Source organism: Hipposideros armiger, unplaced genomic scaffold (genome assembly GCF_001890085.2).
Source record: "Hipposideros armiger isolate ML-2016 unplaced genomic scaffold, ASM189008v1 scaffold_27, whole genome shotgun sequence".
Classification (NCBI taxonomy): Eukaryota; Metazoa; Chordata; class Mammalia; order Chiroptera; family Hipposideridae; genus Hipposideros; species Hipposideros armiger.
In genome coordinates, this window is record NW_017731377.1 from 3,463,675 (window position 1) to 3,486,231 (window position 22,557).

General features: G+C 47.2%; 1 protein-coding gene across 1 annotated transcript in view; it reads right to left on the reverse strand.

Moving 5' to 3' along the window:
* Positions 1-910: 910 nt before the first annotated feature.
* Positions 911-22,557, reverse strand: part of FAM167A (family with sequence similarity 167 member A) — a 48,042-nt gene continuing 26,395 nt past the window's right edge. Inside the window, exon 4 of the mRNA XM_019636229.1 lies at positions 911-4,052. Within this exon, the coding sequence (XP_019491774.1) occupies positions 3,789-4,052 (264 nt within the window). The 3' untranslated portion in view covers positions 911-3,788. The remainder of the gene's footprint in view (positions 4,053-22,557) is intronic.

Genomic DNA, 22,557 nt, shown 5'->3' on the forward strand with positions numbered 1-22,557 from the left:
TCAGACAATGCCTTCCCTCGCCCTCTCTGTCCTTTTGAAGGTTTCTCAAAGGTCCCTGGACCACCTGTGTCAGTCTCCTGAGGTGTTAGTTAAAAACAGATTCCTAGGCCCCATGCCAGAGCTGTACACCAGCATCCGTGGGGTGGAGCCTAGGAATTTTCCTGGGACTATGCATTTGCAATAGATGTCCCAGGTGATCCTCATGCATGCTTAATGTTGAGGAGTGCTGCACTAAGAGATTGAGAAAGTTTAAGGCACAAGTTCTCAGAGCATGGTAATGCTAAGCACCGTACTTCAACAATGGAATTGTGATTTGAAACATGTAACCGGTGTGTCCGCTGTCCAGGCATTGCTCTGACTTTGACCCAAATACTCTGAACCCAATCAGTCACCTTTGGAAGGGCCTATTATAGGAGAGAATGGATTTATTTTGGCTCTGGTCTTGGTCAAACGGCTGCATCTCTTAACTCCTCATCTTGAGCTCACTTAGCCCACAACTGGGAAGCTCCTGATGGCAACAGCCACCAAGCAGCCCCTTAGGGGAAGGCATGATAAAGGAAGAAGAGTGATTAGGGTGAATCTTTTTCTATCTCTGATAACTCTATTCAGTGGTTGATTGCGATTCTTTCCTTTCCTTTCCTTTCCTTTTTTCCCCTCCCTCCCCCCTTCCTTCCTTCCTTCATTCCTTCCTTCCTTCCTTCCTTCCCTTTTTTCCTTCCTCCTTTCCTCTTCTTTCCTTCCTTCTTTCTTTCTTTCTTTCTTTCTTTCTTTCTTTCTTTCTTTCTTTCTTTCTTTCTTTCTTTCTTTCTTTCTTTCTTTTTCTTCTTTCTTTCAATTAAGTGTTTGGACCTGTGTGTGCTGTAACAGGAAGAAAGTAAAAGGAAACAAATTTCTCCTCGTTACATTGATATCTTCTTTTGAAATATTTTATTTCACTTTTTCTAACAGCAATATAGAAACAAATAATCATAAAAAATAAAATTACAAACTGTCCATTGATTATGTAATAGCACTTGGTATTGCTACAGGGAGGAGACCTGGGGCTGGGTCAGCTCATCTCAAGCCTGCCCAGCTCCCCAGGCCTCTGTGATCACTGCTGAGCCCATGAAGGCATCAGACATTACCACGCATGGCAGTGTCAATGGAGACTTTGAGCTTTACACCCAGGAGTCCTTGGGGATGGCAAGGAGATGGGCAGATAATGAGTAAAACTGCAGATGGTATTGCATACAAATTGTAAGCCAGAAGGTTGCCCTGGGGAGCTGGCAACATAGGTTAGGTTGCAGCTAACTCATAGGCACCTCTTGACCCACACAAGGCAGGGACTTCACAAAGCTGAACTGACTTGGTTAGACGTTTGCGTTCACTGTGGAAATAAGGAAGCTAGCCGACACTGGACAACAAGAAAATGCAGCTGTCTTTTCCCTTCCACCTCTCTTCTCTGATTCCCCTTCTCTTTCTCCTCCTGCCTTATCTGGAAAGAAAATTCTCTTGAGATAAACTAAGCAAAATAGCTGAAATAGCTAACCTATCCAAGAAAGTGTGCCTCGAGCTCAGTTCCTTCTCAGAAAACAAAGAAAGGAAGAAAGCATCAGGCTAACTGAGCAACTAAATTGTCCACTTGACTTCAGTCCAATTGAGCTGATGAAATTCAACTAAATCACTCAGCTATCGTTGATTCCAACTTTTTCAGTTTTGGGGATGAATGATTTCTAGAAAGAAAAAAAAAATCAGTTTGGCACTTTTTTTTTCAGAGTATGGAAGGGGATTTCCTGTGTGGGATCGAGCATGTGTTACGTGTGTGTCTCTACAGAGCGCGTGGTGAGTGTGTGTAGGCCTGCCTGATAGGGTGCGACCGCAGAACTTGTCTCAAAGAAGCCTGGCAGGAATGCCTCTGTGGGCCTTGGCAGTGCTTGTATGTATTCCTGAGGAGAGACATCACTGGGTGGAGAAAATCTCCCTCCTTTCTTGCCTGAGGGGGCTTGGCCTTCTGCCCGAGGTCTCTGGGCTTCAGACTTTTGTCACAGCTCAGAGTCAGGCCAAAACAAATTTGGCTCTATGTGGTTATAACTTCTTTAAAGGAAGCAGAAACCCTCCAGGTCCTTGAAATCACAAGGAAGAAACCAACTTCTTTCCTGTCTAACTAGGGAGACGTCATTTGCATCCTCCCACTCCCTGTCCACAAAGGAAAAGCAACCTTTTCCCAGTGTGGGTCCTGGGGTGTGTGAGTGTGTGTGCCCCAATGACATTATACAAGAAGACGAAACATGAAAGGCAGGACACCTTGCATCGACTATGGCATCGTGATTGGTAATATGTGTTCTGTGGGTCTGCTGTTGAGACATTGCTCTGAATTTGACTCAGATATTCTGAATTGCAAAGTGAGAGGTGCATGTGAGGGTTGAATGAGGTGGAGAGTAGAGGGGTTGGAAATTGGTGGGTTTGGCAAAGCATTAGGACCATCTTTGGAGTTCAAGTTCACTTATATACGATCTGTCTAGGCATCATCAATAATGATTTAACACATCAATATTCTATAGCCACTAATGAGCTGTGTAACCTAAAGAGAGTCATTCTCTCCTTCCCTGGCTTCACTTTACTCTTTGTGAATGAGAGGCCTTGACTAGATGGCATCAAAGGTCAATCCCCCCAGCTGGTGGGGGACACCTGACCCATAGTGCTCTACCAGGTTAACTTTCCTAACCTGTTGAGATCTCAGTCCTCACCTTGCTGACCCTCACACTTGTTATTAGGGAGAACCTTTTAAAATAAAATCCTGAACCTCTGTACTAGACCTACCCAACTGGCTTCGCCATTTGGACAAAAATCAACAAGTTAGCAACAGATTAGTAACAGTCTGATTCAATTAAAATTAGTCATTTAAGTCAGGCACAGAATCTCAGAGGAGCTCAGGGCGAGCGTCTGGGCTCCCTGGAATCTTTCTGGCCAGAGCAGGAAGGTGACATAGGGGACACTGATGGGATCCATCAGGAGGCCTCTTCTGGCCCCAGGGAGAATTCAGTTGTGGGAAATCCACTGACAGACCTGCCTGGACCCGTCACCAGTGGTCTCCTAGGCACTCCCCCAGGGTTGTGGGGTGGCAAAGGGGCTCTTTGGAGATTGGGACTGGTATATGTGGCCGGACAGGCATCAGAGGGCCTCTGTGCTTGCTCCACCCAAGCTACACTGGTGTGTCCCTGCACACATTGGAAACAGTTTACACGGTAGGAGTGCCAACCGTGGGGTCTGCATCCCCAAACTGCACTTTGTTATTCCTTTTGGTTTTCCTTTCCTGGTGGGTCCCTGTCAAGGTTGTTGAGTCACCTATTTAGGGTAATTCTAGCCAGTACTTAGGGGACAGCCGCAGAACGATGGGCACATGTGATATATTTAATCACCTCCCTCTGGGGGCTCAGTGCCTGTGGGGAAGCCTTCTGTGAGAATCACAGCTTTTGGGGGCCCCCTTTTGGGATCCCAGTTCTCATAGCACCAGTGATTCCAGGAAACAGGAATGTGGATCACTGAGGGGAGTACTGAGATGTGTCATGCTGGGAGCCCAGGTCTCACTGAACATCTGGATGGGTGGCCCTTCTGCAGGACTCTTTGGGTATCATGTGAGAGCTAGTCACGGGGGGCGTTGGGCTCCAAAGCTGGGGCCCTGGGGGAGATCACCAGCTGACAGGTCCTGGGGGTCCACAGATCATCAGTCTCAGGGAAGCCCAAACTCTGGAGAGACCCACTCAGCCTCAACTCCCTGTTCTGGCTCCTCTGCCACCTTCTAGGGCTTCTCAACAGAGGGAGAACCTCCGGGAGTTGATGTTCATCTTGGTGACTCCAATGAGCTTGAGTGGTGTGGAGAGACTGAAGGAGGAGGCCAGCGGGGAGTCGCAGAAGAGGTCGGACAGCTCATCCCGCTCCTCTAGCTCATAGGTGGCGTCGTTGAGCATCCTCCTGTGGAGATCGCAGGTCTGCTCGATCTTCAGCTTGTTGATGTCACTGCGCAGGCGCATGAGCTGTCTGGCCAGCTGCTGGTCCTGCAGCCGCATCTCTGTCTGCAAGAAAGGAGGGGCATCAGTGCTGAGCATTAGGGGCGGGCTGCATGCAGCTCCATAGTCCCAGACATAGTTCCCCGCTGACAGGAGACCTAACTAATGGTTTGCATCACTGATTGGGCCACCTGGAGATATTAGCATATTCTCAGCTCGGGGAGGTGAAAAGACACACGTATCAAGGTGACAAATGAGGCCATGCTTGCCAAACAATACTTTGTGCTGAGCTAGACACTATGTCGAAATCCTTCTGGAAGAGGTACATGTTAGTCCTGGATTAATGGTATTTCCAGTGCAGATTCCTTGTTTACAAATGGAGTAAAGAGTATAAAGAAATACATGGGAATGATAAATAGCTAATTCAGAAGCACGGTTACCTCTGGGTGGGAAGGAGGGAATGTGATTGGGTAAGGTGTACTGGGACTTCAACTTGTATTGCTAATATTTTAAATCTTATGTTGGGCGGTGGGTATGCTGTTATAGTATTCTTTAAACATTTTAGAATGCCTGCAATCATTCTTAATAAAGTTTCAAAAGAGCCAAACATAAATATATGCTAATAATTATTGAATGTTTTACTATAAACCAGGCACTGTCCTAAGCTCTTTTGGTATGTATTAGCTCGGGTTGCCATACAAAACACCATAAACTGGGAGACTTAACAACAGGAATTTATTTCTCACAGTTCTGGAGGTCAGGAAGTCCAAGTTCAAGGTGAGGGCTGATTCGGTTCCTAGTGAGGACCCTTGCAGATGGCCACTTTCATTGCATCTTTTTGCATCTTCACACAATGGAAAGAGAAAGCTCTGGTCTCTCTCTCTTTTTCTAAGAACACAAATCCTATCATGGAGGCCCCATCCTCATGACTTCAAAATCTAATCATCTCCCAAAGGCCCCATCTCTAAATACCATCACAGTGTGGGGTAAGGCTTCAATAAGTGAAACTTGGGAGGGACACAGACATTCAGTCCATAACAGGGCATATTAACATGCAACAGTCAATCTTCACTATAACTCTGTAAAGTAATTTTATAATCATCATCTACAATTTATAGATGAAATGGCAGAAGTTCAGCAAAGTAAGTCCCTGTGTCAAGTCACAAAGCTCATAAATGACAGAGCCGGGATTAGGAGCCCAGAGAATCGAACCCAGGAACCTGAACTACTGACAACCAAGTTCTTCTGCCTCTTCAGGGAAAGTTGGAGTGTGGGGTTATGGACAAAGTTCTGTGCTCAGTGACCTACTAGAAGATTCGTAATAGTTCTAGGGCCGAGTAATTCCTATTGAGAAGGGATGTGATAATAACTTGTCCTCTGGTCTAACATATACAGTTTCCATAATTCACCTACATGTTAACCTTGTTGGAACTTTACAGCCAGTCCTGGGGATACCAGCAGGACAGCCTGAGTGTGTCACAAGTTCCGGGGGAGTTTCAGTGAGTCGCTCAGTTTCACAGTTGTGTTCTGGCAGAGATGGGATTGGAGCTCATGGGATGTCTTCAGGCTCCCACTGCAGAGTGTTTCCATTAACGACACTTTGTCACTAAGACATCACCAGCTGCTCCTACTTGACATGAGATCCGAGTCCTTCTGACCCTTGCCTCCTCCTATGCTTTGCAAGTGGTTATTGTTTTTGTGTCTTTGTGTGTGTGTGTGTGTGTGTGTCTCAGCTGTGTCATTCACCTGGTGCTGGGAGCCAAACTGATTTAGAAAAATCAACCATGGTTTTTCCAGAGGGACCCCCATCAAGGTTATGTAAATAAATCCAAATGTTTTCACTTTCTCTCCTGTTCAGGATTGGAATCGAGTGTATTGCAGAGTAGAAAAATAAGCGACTTCACCAGTAAGCATTTCACTGTTCTTTGTTTTCTCTTTCTTTTTTTTTTTTTTAAGATTTTTATTGGGGAATTGGGGGATAGGAACAGCGCTGGGGAATTGGGGAAAGGGGAACAGGCAAGTTGCTGTCCTTTCCTTCTTCAGTCTAGTTGTGGAGGACGTTGCTTCACTGGCCCAAGTTGGCACCATCATTGTGCTCTTCCCGGGCGAGGCAGATCAGTTGCCGGCTTCTGGACGGCCGCTCACTGTGGCTGCTGGCCACTCACGCTGGCTGCTGGCTACACACAGTAGCCCATGGCAACCCACTGCCACAGGGGCTGCTGCCCACACCGACGCTGGCGACTGACGGCAGCCCAGCTCCAGGTTGAGCTGTTGTTCAGCATCTTAGCTGTGGAGGGCAGTGTCACTGGCCCTCAGATGTGGGATCCAAACGGGGGCAGCTCTTAACCAACGTGCCACTCGGCCGGCCCTCTCTTTCATTTTTTTAATGTACTTCTACAGATCCCTTTTCTTCCAATTTCATAGATGAGGAAAATAAAGATAGAAAGTCTTGATTGGGGATAAGCAAAGTAATTGATGGCAGAATTGGGATTAAAATTCATAGGTTCCAGTTCATTAGTTTACTTCTCAATCCCTGGGTGTAACAACTCAAATTTATTGCCCATCAGAAATTCTATTGATCTAGAATAGCACCAAATTAATGATGGCAGGCTCACTGCAGGGCAGTTAGTCATTTGTTCATTTTATTTGGAGCCCCTGGCCATGCTTGAAACTGGGCTAAGTGTTGCCTAAACCCTTTTGAGATGGGTCAAATTTGTCTGAAAGACAGTGCCAGCTCACACCCATTACTTTATTTGATTTGGTCTTCTGGGAGTTTTACTCAAACCACTTCTCTTTGGCATATTCTGTGTTTTGATGACAGATCTCTTTGAAAAGCTCTGAACCCTATGGTTTAGATTTGAACTTTGGCTTCAGGAATCAGATCTCTGGCCTGAAAAGATCCTTTAAAGTTGAAGACTTCCAGGTTGGGCAGGTGTCTGGGAGAATCTGTGAGATGTGGCCTGCAGTGGGTACCTGTGGGGTGTAAGGGGCCATTTTTCTATGGCCGATAGATCTGGTCAAAGGCCAGAGGAACAATTTAGGGTTTAAAACCCATCAGAATTAGCTGGACAGAGGGGTGGTAGTAAGGCACATGTCCGGTTTCCTTTGACAGGACAAAGGCCACTTTGGTGAAGCTGCCTCACACAGCCATTCAGCTTGGAGGCACTCAATTCTGCATGAGGGAAAGAAGAGAAATAAAACCACACTTCCAACAGGACTGGCAACTCTGACCATTCTGCTTGTTTGTGCGCCAACACGAGGACGGGCTGGGAATCTGATGTTTCCTCAGCAAGCCTTGCTTCTAAGGGCATCTCACAGTGTGAGCGTCCTGCCCTAGGAGTCACTTGGAGTATACAGGGGGTGCCAAAAAATGTATATAAGTGGACACTTTGGTCAATGTTGCTCAGGCATTAGTTCGCCATAATCAGAAGTGTCTGGACGCTGATGGTAACCACTTTGAACTCCTCTTGTAACTGCAGAAGTCAAACGTGACTTGTATTCATCTTTTGTTTTCAATATATATTGAGTATTACAATTTTAATAGTTTTCCTTGCTTAAAATGTGTCTACATTTTTTGGGCACCCTCTGTATATTTTGTTATGAGCCATGAATGTAAATCAACTGGTTTTTTTTTGTTTATTTTTAAATTATTTTTTATTATGAAATACACATTTTTTAGAATTAGTTTCAGCTGAACAACACAGTGCAATAGTTATACTTTTTACCCCTCGAAGTGACAACCCCTCCCCCCCAATCCACTGCCCCATTTCCCCCAATATCATACATATCTATTACAAATCCCTTGACTGCACTCCCACACTATACTCCACGTCCCATGAATATATATATATATTCACTTATAGTTGACATACAATATTATACAACTTCAGCTTCAGGTGTACGGTGCAGTGATCAAGCCTCTTCCCCATCCATGATGCAAGACATGTGACCACCTGACACCTTACAAAATATTCACAACATTATCAATTACATTCCTCGAACTGTCCCCCATGTCCCCATGGCAACACTGCAGCTGCGTATTTATGCTGTCCAGCCCTGTCCCTCTCTCTCTCATCTCCACCCCACCCCCAATAAATCAACTGTTTTATCTGATGCTCAAAGAAACAGCGTTTGTTCCAAGACTACAAGAAAAACTGGAAGTGTTGGCCCTATTCTCTTCTACTCTGTGGGCCACAGAGGGGTTTTCCACAGGTAACTTAAGCCTTACATACTAGCTTGAGACCATGCTTAAGAGGTAGCTCTGCTGTAATCAAACCAAATCCATATAGAGAAGAGTTCATATAGCCTCCAAAGAAACCTGAGCAAAATGTGCAGGGCTAACAGGGTTTTTTCCCCCAGATTTTTTTTCAACTGTGGTAAAATATACAGTAACATAAAATTCCACCATCTTAACCATTTTAAAGTGTACAGTTCAGTGGCATTAAGTACATTCACACTGTTGTGAAACCGTCACCATCATCCATCTCCAAAACCCTTATCATCCTGCAAAGCTGAAACGCTGTCCCCATTCAACAACTCCTCATTCCACCTCCTTCCAGCCCCTGGCAACCACCGTTCCACTTCCTGTCTCTATGAATGTGACGACTTTACAAACCTCGAGTGAAATCTACAGTATTTGTCTTTTTGTGGCTAGTTTATTTCACTTAGATCAATGTCCTCACGGTTCCTACAGCTAAAGAGGCTTTTTGTAAATTACACCTTTTTAGAAAATTTTAATGAACGTGTGCCTTTGCTGATCCTGTGTAGAGTAAGTCAGAGGAATGGCAGTTCCTGGGGGTGGGTACGGAGAGCAGGGTCTGGGGACAGGGCCCCTCTTCCTTTTTCTCTCTTTCCTGCCAAGGAGACACGTTGGGCAGCCATGACAACACACACCTATCTTCTGCCACATACTATTAGATATAGTTTTCATATATTATTTCACTGCATCTTGTCACAACTCTAGATGATCGGTATTTTGATCTGTTTTATGGTTTAGGAAACCAACTCTGAGAAGTTAAGGGACTGTGCAGGGTGGCACTCCAATCACACTGGGGCCCATCAGAGGCCAGAGCTGGTGGCCTCACTGTGGCTTCTATCTACCTGGAGGTGGTCTGGGTCCCAGAGGCAGCAAAAATGGGCACTCCATTGCCCTGAGGTTAGAATCTGGATTCATGCTGAACCTTACTCCTCACTAGTTGTGTGGCTTTGGACAAGTCAGTAATGCTCCTTGAATTTCTGTCTCCTCATCTACAGAAAAGGTATAATGCCTATTCCAAAAACCATGAGAAGCAAATTAAATAGTAAGTACTATGCCAAATAAGCTGAACAATGCCAGTCAGATAAAGGTAAGAGGTTCACGGCTTAAGTCCTTTCTCTCCAGGCCAAGGTGCAGGATGTGGAAACCGACCAGGCCCTCCCAGTGTTAAGATTTTATTAAAGAAACTGAGATGCTGGCCCCAGTGACTCAACTGTCAATGTGGATTTAATGCTTTCCTGGCAAAGGTTCAACTATAGGACATGATTGTTTTTAATCCTCCGTCCCAGGGATAAAGGCATTTGCTGGATTCTCAGAGGTGTGGCCTGTAATTCTAGCACTCTGTAATTAGGGTATAGCACTTGGTGAAGGGGCAGGGGGACATCACTGTGTCACTCCACCGTCAGGGGAGAAAGCACATGAAGGAGGTGGCGGACAACCGGTGGGTGGCCTCTTGCAATAACTGTGTTTGTGGTCTATGCTTGGTTGTAGCCAACACAGGTCTGTTTCCTCGAGTCAGACAAGAATGCTTCTTAGGAGAGCTTGGCTGTTTCTTAAGGTAGGAGGTGAATCCCCAAGGGCAGGATTAAGTAACAAGCTGGCAATTAAACTGCTCTGCAAGATGAGGAAAAGATTTCCTTCGCCTGGCTTGGTGAGGTGAGGAGTGGTGAGAGACCTGGGGGAGAGGAGATACCCAGGAGGATGGCCAGCAAGGAAATTCAGAGGATAGAAAGATCTAATACAAGGGTGTAAGGGTTTGCTGTGAGGTCTCTTTAGCCAAGTCTCATGGGTCACTAGTGATTGCCTAGGGAGTCAGAAGAAGGGGTGACTCCTGCCTCTGGACTGGGTGAAATAAAGACAAAGCCTGCAGTTGAATGATGTGGAGAACATACGGCAGTGCCTCAAAAAATTGAACATAGAACTACCATATGATCCAGCAATTTCACTTCTGGGCATATACTCAAAAGAACTGAAAGCAGGGACTCGAACAGACACTTGCACATCCATGTGCACAGCAGCACTATTCACAACAGTCAAAAGGTAGAAGCAACCCAAGTGTCCAGGGATAGGTGAGTGGGTAAACAAAATGTGGTCTATCCACACAAATAAGTATTATTTAGCCTTAAAAATAAAGAAAATTCTAACACCTGCTACACCATGGATGAACCTTGAGGACAATATACAAGTTAAAAACCCCAGACACAAAAGGACAAATATATATGATTCCATTTATTTGAGGTACCTAGAATAGGAAAATTCATAGAGACAGAAAGGAGAATGGTGGTTGCCAGAGATGCAGAGAGGGGAGAATGGATACAGAGTTTCAGTTTGGGAAGATGAAAAAGTTCTGGAGATGGATGGTGGTGACCGTTGCACAACAATGTGAATGTACTTAATGAATTGTACACTTAAAAATAGTTAAAATGGTTAATTTTATGCTATACACATTTTTCCACAATTTAAAAATCAACAACAAAAGCTGCAAATTGGGGGTGACCACCCCGGCCTGGTTTGCCCACAACCTTCCTGGTTTTAACCCCCAAAGTCCCACATCCTGGAAACCTTCTCAGTCCCAGGCAAACAGGTGTGGTTGGTCAGCCTTTCTGCAGCAAGTGTGGTTGCGTTGGCCACTGAGAACCCGTCCTGGCCAGTCGGAGACCCCGTCTGTAGGATGCAGACTATAACTGGACCAACACTGGGAACTGACCAGATCATGATGGAGGCTGAGTGTTTGGGAGGTTGACAGCCTCACCAATGTGGGTTACAGGAGCAGAAGCCACAGAAAGAGGACTCAGACTGACTGGCAAGGGGAGAGAGTATTTTGTTCTTTGCCAATGGATCCTGCAGCATTGGGAGAAACATCATTTTTGTAAATCTGGAGAATTTGCTTCTTTCCTCAGCACCCCTTGCCTGCTTCCTCTGTGTTCATTCGCTCTGACTAAAACATTGAATCATTTCTTGGTGTCCCAGGGAAGCAAATACCCTTATTCCTAGTTGCCAATAGGATCTGCTTGAATACTTTGTTGGGTCTGATATCTACATGTCTAAAATGTCCTGAAGACTTTAGGAGCTTAAAAAACAAACAAACAGATAAATATCAGACCGATAGGAGCTGAAGAAGCAATTCTTTTGAAGGTACCACCTTTAACCCACTACAACTTCCGCTTCCTAAAATGGGTTCACCCAGATCCTCCTCTTTCCAACAAAAGTCTTTCCTAGAACCTTGTTCATGTTCTGCTTTGTTTCTATTCTCTAGTCCTTTATTTTCTGGAGAATTCTGCACTTTTGCCCAGGAAAGCTCTTGTTCTCTTAGTTTGGAGAAACAAGACAGTGACAGTGGCTTGACACATGACCCTGTGCAAGTCTGCAAGCATATTTGGGGCAGGAATTTCCTACTGCATCTTTAATTTTTGCCCCAGAGAAATCCCAACACCCAGGGGCCAACCAGAGGTGAATGAATGAGTGGGACTGGAGAGCATGGTAATGAGCACAGATCTGAAAAAAATCTCAAGGTGATCGAGGGAATTTTGTTTAATCCCTATTTCTGAGGTTTGTATCTAAGCTAGCCCAGCTCAACAGCTGCAATTAGCCCCTGATTGATGCTGAAGAGAGACTGGGAATAAAACCCAGGTCATTTTCTCGGCAGTGTGTGAAGGAACAGAGCACACTCTGTTGTCTATGAGACCTAATTCTAAACCTTAAAAATAGATTGGGTAACCTGTGTCGTGATTATTCAACGTAATCAAAAGGTCCAGCTTATCGTTTTAATCAGTCTTGTGTAGGAACACATCTAGAAGCCTGGAGAGCATATTATTCAGTATTTGAGCTTGGGTTTGGCCTCTGAGAGAGCCAGAATAATGCTGTTAGGAAAGGAGGTGAGTGGGGTCATTGAAGTGTGTGCTGGATGGCAACTTTAGATTCTGGGGAAAGTTTTAAAACATTTTTTTCCAAACACCCTTAGAAACCAAACTGAGTTTGTGAATATATTTCCAGGGGATGCTGTCAACTCAGGTGAAGGCTGGAATGTGTCCTCGAAGGTCTCTACTCTGGAGGGAGCTGAGCACTGCTCCTGGCAAGCAGACGCTTCGCTCACGGCTGCCACATGCTCTATAGCCCTTGGCCTTGGGGCCAGGACAGGTGTCAGGTTGGTCCTGGGTTCTTTTTGGATGCGGGTGGGTTGTGGGGGGCACCATGGCTCTCATCACCTGAGCAGGAGACTGTTCATCTCTCTGGCCGGGCTCCTCTGAGGGGCTGTTGTGCTCCCTTTGGAGCCATTGTCTGCTGGGAGGAAAAGTTGGACAGAGTCCCAGAACTGGGACAGAGAGCAGGGACCGCCAGGGACTCTCCGTCCTCTATGGCAAGAGTCAAGCTCTACATATATGATGAGGCCTTTGATTTTCAAATTTGGAAGGTCCTCGGCCAAATTGCCATCTTCATGGGTGAGACTGGCCTTTGGGAAAGATGGGGTGATGCATTCTGACGGGCTCCCAGATCTGTCCCCAGAGGCTCTGGGTTCTAGTCTCCTAGGGTCTGAGTGTTCATATCTCCCCCAAATCCATATGTTAAAACTTAACCCTCAGGGTGATGGTATTTGGAGGGGGGTCCTTTGGGAGGTAATGAGGTCATAAGGGTGGAGCCCTCAGGAATGGGCTCAGTGATCTTATAAGAGACCCCAGAGAGATCCTGTACCCCTTCCACCATGTGAGGACACAGTGAGACGTCTGTGGCCTAGAAGAGGGCCCTCTCCTGATTGTGCTGGTACCCTGATCCTGGACTTGCAGCTTCCAGACTGTGGGAATTAAATGTCTGGGTTTTTTTTAATTAATTAATTAATTTATTTATTTATTTTTATTGGGGAATTGGGGGGGATGGGAACAGTGCTGGGGAATTGGGGGAAGGGGAACAGACAAGTTGCTGTCCTTTTGTTCTTCAGTCTAGCTATGGAGGACGTTGCTTCACTGGCCCCAGTTGGCAAAATGTCTGTTTTTTATAAGCCACCCAATTTGTGATATTCTGTTGTAGCAGCCCAAAGGGACTAAGACACAGTCCTAGTTCAGCCCCTAATGAAATGAGTGGCTCTGGGCAAGTGAGGTGACCCCTTTGTGGAAAGAGGGTGCTGATCACCTCCCCCTACCTCATAGGACTGCATTCTGGACATGAGGGCGGGCCTGGACACCGTACACCCAAGAAATAAATTCTGTGCCCAAAAGCAAGAGCCGGAGAGATGGGCACGATTCCAGGGTTGGGGAAGACGGGTCCAGATTCGCAAGACAAGCCTAGATTAGCACATCCGCAGTCACCTCTCACCCAGCACCTGTCACTCACCTCCTCGCCTCTCTCCTCCCTGCTCCCCTCCAACTCTCTGTACTTGATTCTATACTCAAGAGGCCAATGGCAGGTCTCTCCCCTTCCTCAAACCTGTCAAAGGTCCAACCAGCCCTCCTGGCGCAGTTGCGCTCGCCAACCTCGGCACTCCCATTCTGCGCCCCTCAACCCCCCATGGCAGCTGCACTGGGTCTCTGTCCCCTCCCTTAGAGCCATTCCTTTCCACCCCATCATCCTTCAGGTCCAGCTTAGCCTTTGCCTCCCCATCCCTGCAGGTTGGATGACATGCCCCACCCTGGTAACTTCTATCATAACACTTACACGTGCCATAGATTGTGCCCTTTTAATCATCTATGTCCCCACCAGGTTTTGGAAAATATCAAGGAGAGATGAATGCTGTGTGTTCACGAGGACCATCCCAGTGCCTGGTATATAGCTGTGGTGTGCAAAAGCCATTTGTTAAAGAAAGGAAGGAAGGAAGGAAGGAAGGAAGGAAGGAAGGAAGGAAGGAAGGAAGGAAGGAAGGAAGAAGGGAGAGAATGGAAGGAAGGAAAGGGGGAGGGAGGGAGTGGGGAAGGAAGGAATCTCTCCAGAGTCAAGTCTTGATTTTCCACAGCTGGGACAATCCTGAGGACGCTATTGCTGACTTTCCCACCCAGGCTGCCCTCCAGGCAGGCTTGTGGGGAGGCAGCAAGTAGAATGAACAGAGCACGGGCTCATGGGTCCAAAGTCCATCGCCACTCATTGGTGGTGCGACTCTGGGCAACTCGTTAAAGCTGTCTGAGCCTCAATTTCTTTATCTGTGAAATAAGCATAATAATAATACCTATCCTGAGAATTAAATAAAACATATATAAGACACTTGGTCCATGACATGGGATTCCATAAATATTATCAGCTTTACTTTATCCCTTCTTCAGGATCACAGAACTAAGCATTCAACTCATCTATTTTTGTTGTTGTTGTTATTTCCCACATGACACTCTTATCTCTCTCACTGGTTACAGGAATTCTTGAGTGCTGAGGCCCTGTATGATTCTTCTTGGCCCCAGCAGTGCCTGGAGCACAGCTCGGCACCCATGCGTGCTTCCCACACACGTTGTGGATGATGACTTCCACCTGACACCTGTGTTGTTCTTCCCTTTACCAAGCAGAGCCTGGGGGGTGGGTAGGGCAGTACTAGCATCTCCATCAAGTGGCTCATCCAGCATCACAGAGCTAGCGATGCCAAAGCACTTCAGGGTATGAAACAGAAGCAGGGGGCCTTCCCAGGCAGAAGCGTCCTTAGCTGGAACACGATGAGGCCCAGGCCTGCCGGTGTGGGGCCAGGACCTTCTCCTACTTCCCTGCCACTGCCCAAGACAGCAAGTGGGTGCCATGTTGGACCAACAGGCAGTCCTCAGACTGTGCTGCTCATGCTAGGCTGCTGGAGTGGAACCGGCAGCATGGTTATTCCCATTGGGCCCCCAGCCCAGCCAGACTGCAGGGAGGGCCGGCTCCCTCGCCCCTCCAAACAAGATGCCCTGCTGGGGTGTCTCAGCAGGAGGGTAGAAAGAGAGAAGACACCCCTCATGGGGACTATCTTCCTGCTCTGCTGGGAGCTCTTTGAGTGGCCTCCTGAACTTCCACCTGCAGGAAGTGCTACCTGGCCCAGGCGGGGATTACCCTGCATGAAGTGATTGCCTGCAGCTCAGCTTTGGCCAAGGCAGGTGCCAAATGTGAGTGCAGGGTGCTGACCTGCCCTGGCATCCTTACAGAAGCTTCAGCAGACCCCTGGAGTGCCAATGTTTGGATTTCTAGACTTTTCTTGGATTCTGAACTCCCCAGCTTGGAAACTAACGAAATGAAGTTTCACCTCTGAAGCTGACTGAGCAAGCCCATGAAGCAGCCAGTAACACCAGCTGACCAAGAGGGAGGAAGTGACTCCACTGACCCAGAGGACAGAGGGCTGCTGGTGGGAGGAGAGCTCTGTGGAGTTGAGCCTTGTATGAGTAATTAACACTCCCACTCACCTGCCGTTTCTATATAAAGATTCCCACCTGTGCTTTCAACAGGAAGTGAAGCAAATCTATTTTCTGCCCCACCTTCCAGGCATAATTAAGGCCATTTTGCTCTCCAACGTCATTTTTACAAGCCATTACCTTGGAAGCTACCTTCTTAGGAAGAACAGGTGGTTTAGGCTTCGTCTGCTGGAGGGGCCTCACAGCAGCCTACAGTACTGGGGTGAACTCAGAACCCATTTCAGGAGAGTGTTGTGCCTGTGGAGCGTCTGTGACCTGGCCCCCCCTCATGTTCCAGGGTTAGGGGATAAGTCAGTGCTGCCCCTCCGCCACACACACACACCCTGGGTGCTCAGGAAGGTCTCTAGAACTGCTGAGTACTGTGAAATGTGATCAGCACTAACCAAAGGGCCTGCTGACGTGAGAGACGACAGGGGGCGTGGATGGAGAGGGTTGGGTTGGAGCCTGCAAACAGCTGTCTGACGGGCCCTCACAGAATCTCTCCTCGCATCAACTTCCTTCATTGGAAACTGAAGGTTGACCATCGGCGGCTGCCCATCAGAGGAATTGGGTTTTAATTATTATAGGAGAAATAAGGAAAAGCCTAATGCCAATCATGCTTAACGATGTTAATCTAGTTGCTGAGGAAGTTAAGGATTTGTATATTTCCCTTTGGTTAATTTCATTGTCCACTGTAGGGGCACACGGTGACCACTCAGCATGGACCTCAGCTCTCCCAAGCATTTTGGAACTATATTTATTGTACCTCTAGTATAGCTCTGGTCACACTGTGTCACTGCATTTACATGACTTTCTCCTCCACAAAGAGGGAACCCCATAAAGGCAGGAACCCTGTCCCATTCACCTGGGCCCTCACCTGCACCAGCGCCTAAGCGCAGGCACCCAGTGAACATGAGTTGTATTGACTAGACAGAGGTTTGGATCGAAGGACCGCTGCCTGTCTCATACAGCCCAGGACTGCCTGCCTTGGGCTGTTTTTCTGGTTGAGTACAGCCAGCAGGCCTCTTCTCCTTCCCTCTCCCTTTTCTTTTGCAAAACAGCCAAGAAAAGGAAAGGAGGCAAGACCTCCTGATTCGCAGTCCTCTTCATCTCATTGGTCAATAGTCCCCGCCTCCTTAGCTCTAATGCTGAGTGGGGAATATCTGGGGCTCACAGGCCTCATTTTTCTTATCTAGGAGAGTCAATGTTTGTTTGTTTTTTAATCTCCTGACTACAAGGTAAGGAATGTGTGCCAATCACACTGGCAAGACAGAGGTGTTTGGTTCTTTTCTCTCTCGTCTATTATTTTTATCTTTTTTTTTCTCCCTAATTATATATACTATATTCCTATTTTAGAAATTTCAGAAACTACAGAATAGTCCCAAGAATAATATTAGCACCCAGAAAGGAAACAGCATTGCTGTTTTGGCCTATTTTCTTTGCTGACACCTTTGTGTACACATTCTGTAGTAACCATTAATGGGCCAGTCTCTGGCCAGATTCATAGAATAGACTTTTCCTCCTTCAGGTTGCTGGTGTGGACAGGCTGAAAGCTGCAAGCCCAACTGAGAAGACTTCACCTGTGGCAGAGGAACACCTGGACTAAAAACTCTCTTGTGAATCAAACCCAGCTCAGCTAGCAGCTCCCTGGGAGGTTCTGAGCAAGCTATTATCCTTATCGTGGAATGGGCACAGCTGCCCCAACCTTGCTACAGGGCTGTTATGAGGCATAGCTGATAATTCTGTAATCTTTGAAATGTATCTTGTTCTGAAATTAATCATGTTTTAAATGCAGGCCTTTTGACAATTCATGGCCCCAATGACTTGAACATTCAACGTGAATACCTCTACCTCATACAAAGGAAAGAGATCTGGACCCAGGGCCGGGAGATGCAGGTCTAGGTCTTGGTTTAGCCACACCCTTGCCTTTGACCTTGGGTGAGCCACTTAACCTCCTCTCTGCCCTCAGGATCATTATCTTTCTAAGTCTCAGTCTTCTCATTTGTAAAATGGGAATAGCAATTACCTCCAAGCCTCACACAGGAATCCGTATGTAAAATGCTCCCCAGATAGGCGGTATTAACATGGCTGCCATCCTCACATTTCTCACCTCCATCCCCATCAGATGACATTTGGTGGATTTGAATTGTCACTCGGCCATATCATTCAGCAGAAATGGGTAAGATTGGCCTCAGAGGGCTGTGCCTGTGCACTCCACTCATGTGCTTGCCAAGTGGGCAGCACAGGCAGGAGAGAGTTAAACCAGGAAAGGATGAACTCAAGCTGCCACCACGGAGGGACCAGTTAAGTCCAGGTCTACAGCCTCCTGCCACTGCAGGCCCTAGAATGATTAAAACTTGCCAGGCTTCTTCTTCCTTTCTGTAACAGCCATAAACACCTTTCGGGGTCTCTGTCTGCAGGGATCCAACACCTGTGTGAACTAGAAGAAAAATATGTCGATGCTCGGGGATTCTCACCACAATGACAACCCCTTAGGAAACTGGAATGTTTTGTTTTGTTTTTAGTTTTGGTATCACACAGGCCAAGTAGAAGATTTCTCCCTTTTATCTCTCAGGTTGTCAAGGGGAACATTTCAGCAGGATGAAAGGGCGAAGACAAAAGAGAGCATTCCTTTTTCCCCTTGTGCTGCCAGCTCTGGGCCCAAATGCAGTCAGAAGCCTCTACGATATGTTCTGAACTCCAGACTCAGCCAGAGGGCCGAGGCCCCCAGCTTCAGGGTTGTGCCCTCTCTAGCTCACCCCTTCCTCAAGCATTGCCCCCAACCTCACCCCAGGCCCCTTGGCCACCTACGGAGGGTGGCCTGAAGGTTGGAAGCTGGAGGCTGCAACCTTTGGGCAAGGTGAGCAGCCTGGAGCATTGTACAGTGGCCACTTAACCAGGCTCTAAGTTGGTCTCTCATAAGACCGAGGCTGGGCATCAGCCTGGAGAAGCCAGGTGGCCCAAAGCCACCTAGAGCCCTGGCTGAACAGCCAGATGGCACCTCGTTTTCTGAATACTAGGGAAGCCAAAGGTCAGGCCTTCCTAGCCGGAGAACTAATGCCAGCAGGACTTGAAAGACCCCGCCTTTCTTGTATCTCCCAACATATGAACCTGAAAAGGAAAACCCACGCTACACGCAGGTCTCTGGGGGCCGTCAAGAATGACTGTCATTTTTCCTGCAGTGGAAGGTGAGAGGGAGAGTGGACCCCTGAGGGAGCTTTTGGGATCCTTCATTGCCTTGGAAATGAGGCAAGATTCAGGCAGTCACTCTCTGACTTGAAGCTGGCTTTGGAGGAGGCAGGGGGTAGACTAGCCGATCCTTCCAGACCCAACATTGTCTGCCTCTAAAAGCGTCGACATTGACAATCAACGCCTCACTGGTGGCAGTGCCTGCTCCTGGGACCACCTCACGATGATGGTGAGAGAGCCATGCAGGGCCTGCCCTCCACTGGGCACAAACCCACAACAGAGCCAAAACTTCAATCAAATTGAGTGTTTGGCTTTGCATAGGGAAAACAGTCACACAACTAGTCCGATTTGTAATGTTTCCTTGGTCACATCATGAGAAAAGACGAATTTGCAGAGACTGACAAATTGACAGAGAGAGCCTGCCCAGGCGCAGAGAAAACTTGATTCTGGGCTTAAAATCAAACAGGTTATTTGAAACTACTTTCATTGGGTTAAAAAAAATGGATTAACTTTTAATGATGTCTTGAATGTGTTCACAGGTGATGAATTAGGAAAACAACGACATGAAGTTTAATGTTTTGACTGAGACTTAAAAACAGGAGAATGGGTTTGTTATTCAAACGTGGAAATCTGGTTTTAACTCAATCAAAGGATTTTACAAATTGCCTTGCTACTGTTTAATCTCCTAACTGGGAAGAATTGCACGCTTGAGTTGACCAGCCTGCCGGTCTGTATTTGGGCTGCCTTTGACCTCAGACATACCCTCTTCTGAACAAATTCAGTTCTTGGACCCTCAGGGTGGGATGCTGTGGGTGATTCCCAGGGGCACATTCCTTGGCTGAGGCCCAAAAGCCAAAAGGGCAGTTATGGCAGGGACAAGGCTCAGGGTGCAGGCTTGGGGATCCCTGGGGCTTCCCTCTGAGGTCCCTTCTTGGTCCCCTGGCCCTAGTCTTTCATGCCTGTCTTTCAGTCCTGATTCTCAAAGTATGGTTGGTAGACCAGTAGTAGAGCATTACCTTTGAGCTTGCTGGAAATTCAGGACAATGGACCCTATTCTAGACCTTTAGGATCAGAATTTTCATTTTCACAAGAGACTGGAGTGATCTGTATTAGCATAAGAGTTTGAGAGTCACTACTCTGAGAGATACTCTACCACACAGGTGGAGTAGGCATGTCTAAGCAGCCCCTCCTGCCAGAGAGCCAGCCTCATCTTCTGCCTCTACCCAAGCTCTCTGCTCTCCGAAGAGAGCTTGGGTAGGCTGGTGAAGGCTGAGTTCAAGTTCTGGCACTGCCACTTATTAGTCATATAATTCTAGGAAGGTCATCTGACTTCTATGAGCCTCAGTTAGTTACTCATCTGTAAAATGGAGACAGTAACTGCAGTGACACGAGTCTGTCATAGGAATCAAAGAGATAATGGAGAGAGGGCTGGGACTCTGTCATTCAATCTTGTTTCTCCCTCTGCCCCCACTTCCATTCTGTTGACTGCTGACATCTTTGTGAATTTACATTTTTTTAGGAATCCCACCGCAAAGTCAAATGCCTTTGGGAGATACTATGCAGTATGCTGGCTAAGAAGAGCATAGGTGATGCAATCAGATGGGCCGCTGTTCAAGTTTCTACTCTCTCACTTATTGCTACATTCCTCTCTGAGTCTCAGTTTCCTCTTCTGTAAAATGGGGGTAACAGGAAGGTGATGTGACAGTCAGAAGAGGCAAGTAATACATGTGATGTCCCTAGCACACAGTAAACACTGAATTAGTGACAAATCTAAGTATTATTATTATTACTATTATTACTCACCCCTGGCAGCACAGACGCATGGCAGGAAGGTGGAAAACATCATGCAAATATTAAGCATTAGTAATAATGCTGATAGTCCCTGCATTTATTTAAGACAGCCTTTGGCAGCCAAGTGAGTCCTGGCAATTAATGCTCCTCTCTACACCTATGGAGTATTATTACCTATGGTTGTCCTTGACCTGACCCACCCTTTTCCTCTCAGCCAGCATCCTCTGGCAAGGGCACCTCATGCTGCTAGGCTTGTAATGACTTGGCAAGGAGAATGAGCGTGACCTGTAGGTCTGTGGCAATGGTTCTTGACCTCGTCTGAACTGTGGAAATACCTGGGAGCTTTAAAAACTACTGGTACCTGGGTACCCCTAGCCCAAATGTCTATTTGATTGGTTTGGGGTATGGTCTAGGATTTGGGAGGTTTCAAGCCTTCCCGGCGATTTTAATATGCAGCCTGGGTTGAGAGGCAACTCTCTCATCTACAGGATGAGGACAAGCTCCAGAGGACTCCCTGCTGGTTTACACACAGGGAATTCCTTCTCTGATCTCCACCCCAAAGCGGGGCCCACGGAGAATGCTCACATGGAAAATAAAAGCATCTGCTCCCCAAAGCAATCAAATCTCAAATGAACCCTAAACCAACAAACTGAATCCTTGGTTAATGGAAATATTTTTTGTTCTTCTTTATGAAAACAAATGAAAGCAGTTCAGCTACAGGAATTTAAACAGCACCTTCCAGGGTCCATCCTGGCCACAGAGAGTCCATCTCTCTTCACCCCCATGAGCACCCAGTAGCGATGGAGCGGCTAGTGACGTAGCAAGAACCCGCAGGTGCCCCGTCTTGTATGCAAACCAACTAACACGCCAGTTACTAAAGACAGACATAGTAGAATGGATCATTTTAAGAAGTGGTCTCAAAGATTAAAACCTAAAAAATATTTGCAGTTAATCAGATACCTAAGTCCCTCACCCTCACCTGCCCTACCCCAGTTATTTACATCAACTTACGGGGAATTCCAGGCCCCAATAAGGATGTATTTTTTAGGATTATGCAGCACAAACCAAGCAGGCCTGCCCTGTTGACCCAGGAGATACTAGTGGCTCTGGAAGGTAGTTGGCCCTTGATTGCTGGCTCACCTGTGGCCAGAGTGGCCTGATAGGACAGATGTGACCTGGGCCCCAGGTGATGGGGTTGGGGCAGGAGTTGAGAGCATGAGGAGGGTTAGCATCATGCCTGGCTCTGTGGAGAGCCTGCTGTGACTGTGGGCAGAGAAAAGGTCGAGCTGCTGGACTCAGCTTCCACACCCATGCCCATTGCTTACATTCATTTCACCCAGACACCCTCCCAGCCCTGACTTCTGAGCAGATTCCTACTCAGCCTCTGAGGCCCAGCCCAGAACCTCCATCGTAAGCCTAATCAGACATGCTGCCCTCTGTGCAGTTCCTGCACACTGCTCTGTGCCCCAGTGGCTCTGCCCTGAGCTCACCCCACGGTGCAGAACAGCATCGTGGGTGAGTGGCTACTTGCTTGATGAATAAGTTTGGTCACAGAAGCCAGCTGGCAGCTTGGGTGGATGGCAGGGTGAGAGGGTTTCAGAGAGAAGGAGGGACAGTCACACTCCAGGAGCCCCCTGAGCAGTCCAAAAACAAGATTATGAGGCCCTGATGCCGGGAGTGGCACTGGGGAAGGTTGGGGGCACCTCCATAGACTCAGGTTCTTATAGGCAACACTTGCTTCCTCCATAACTACCTGCGGTTAGGGGATGATTGACACATGGATCTCGTGTAACCACGTAGTAATAAGGTCTACCCTTGATTTAATTGGAAGATGACAAATGTGCATCTGGGAGAGGTAGGGATGAGAAGGAGAGACAGAAAGACAAAGAGGTAGAGGGAGAAAGACAGAGAGAGAGAGAGAGAGAGAGAGATGGAGACAGGGAGATAGACACACACACACACACACACACACACACATACACACACACACACACACACACACACACACACA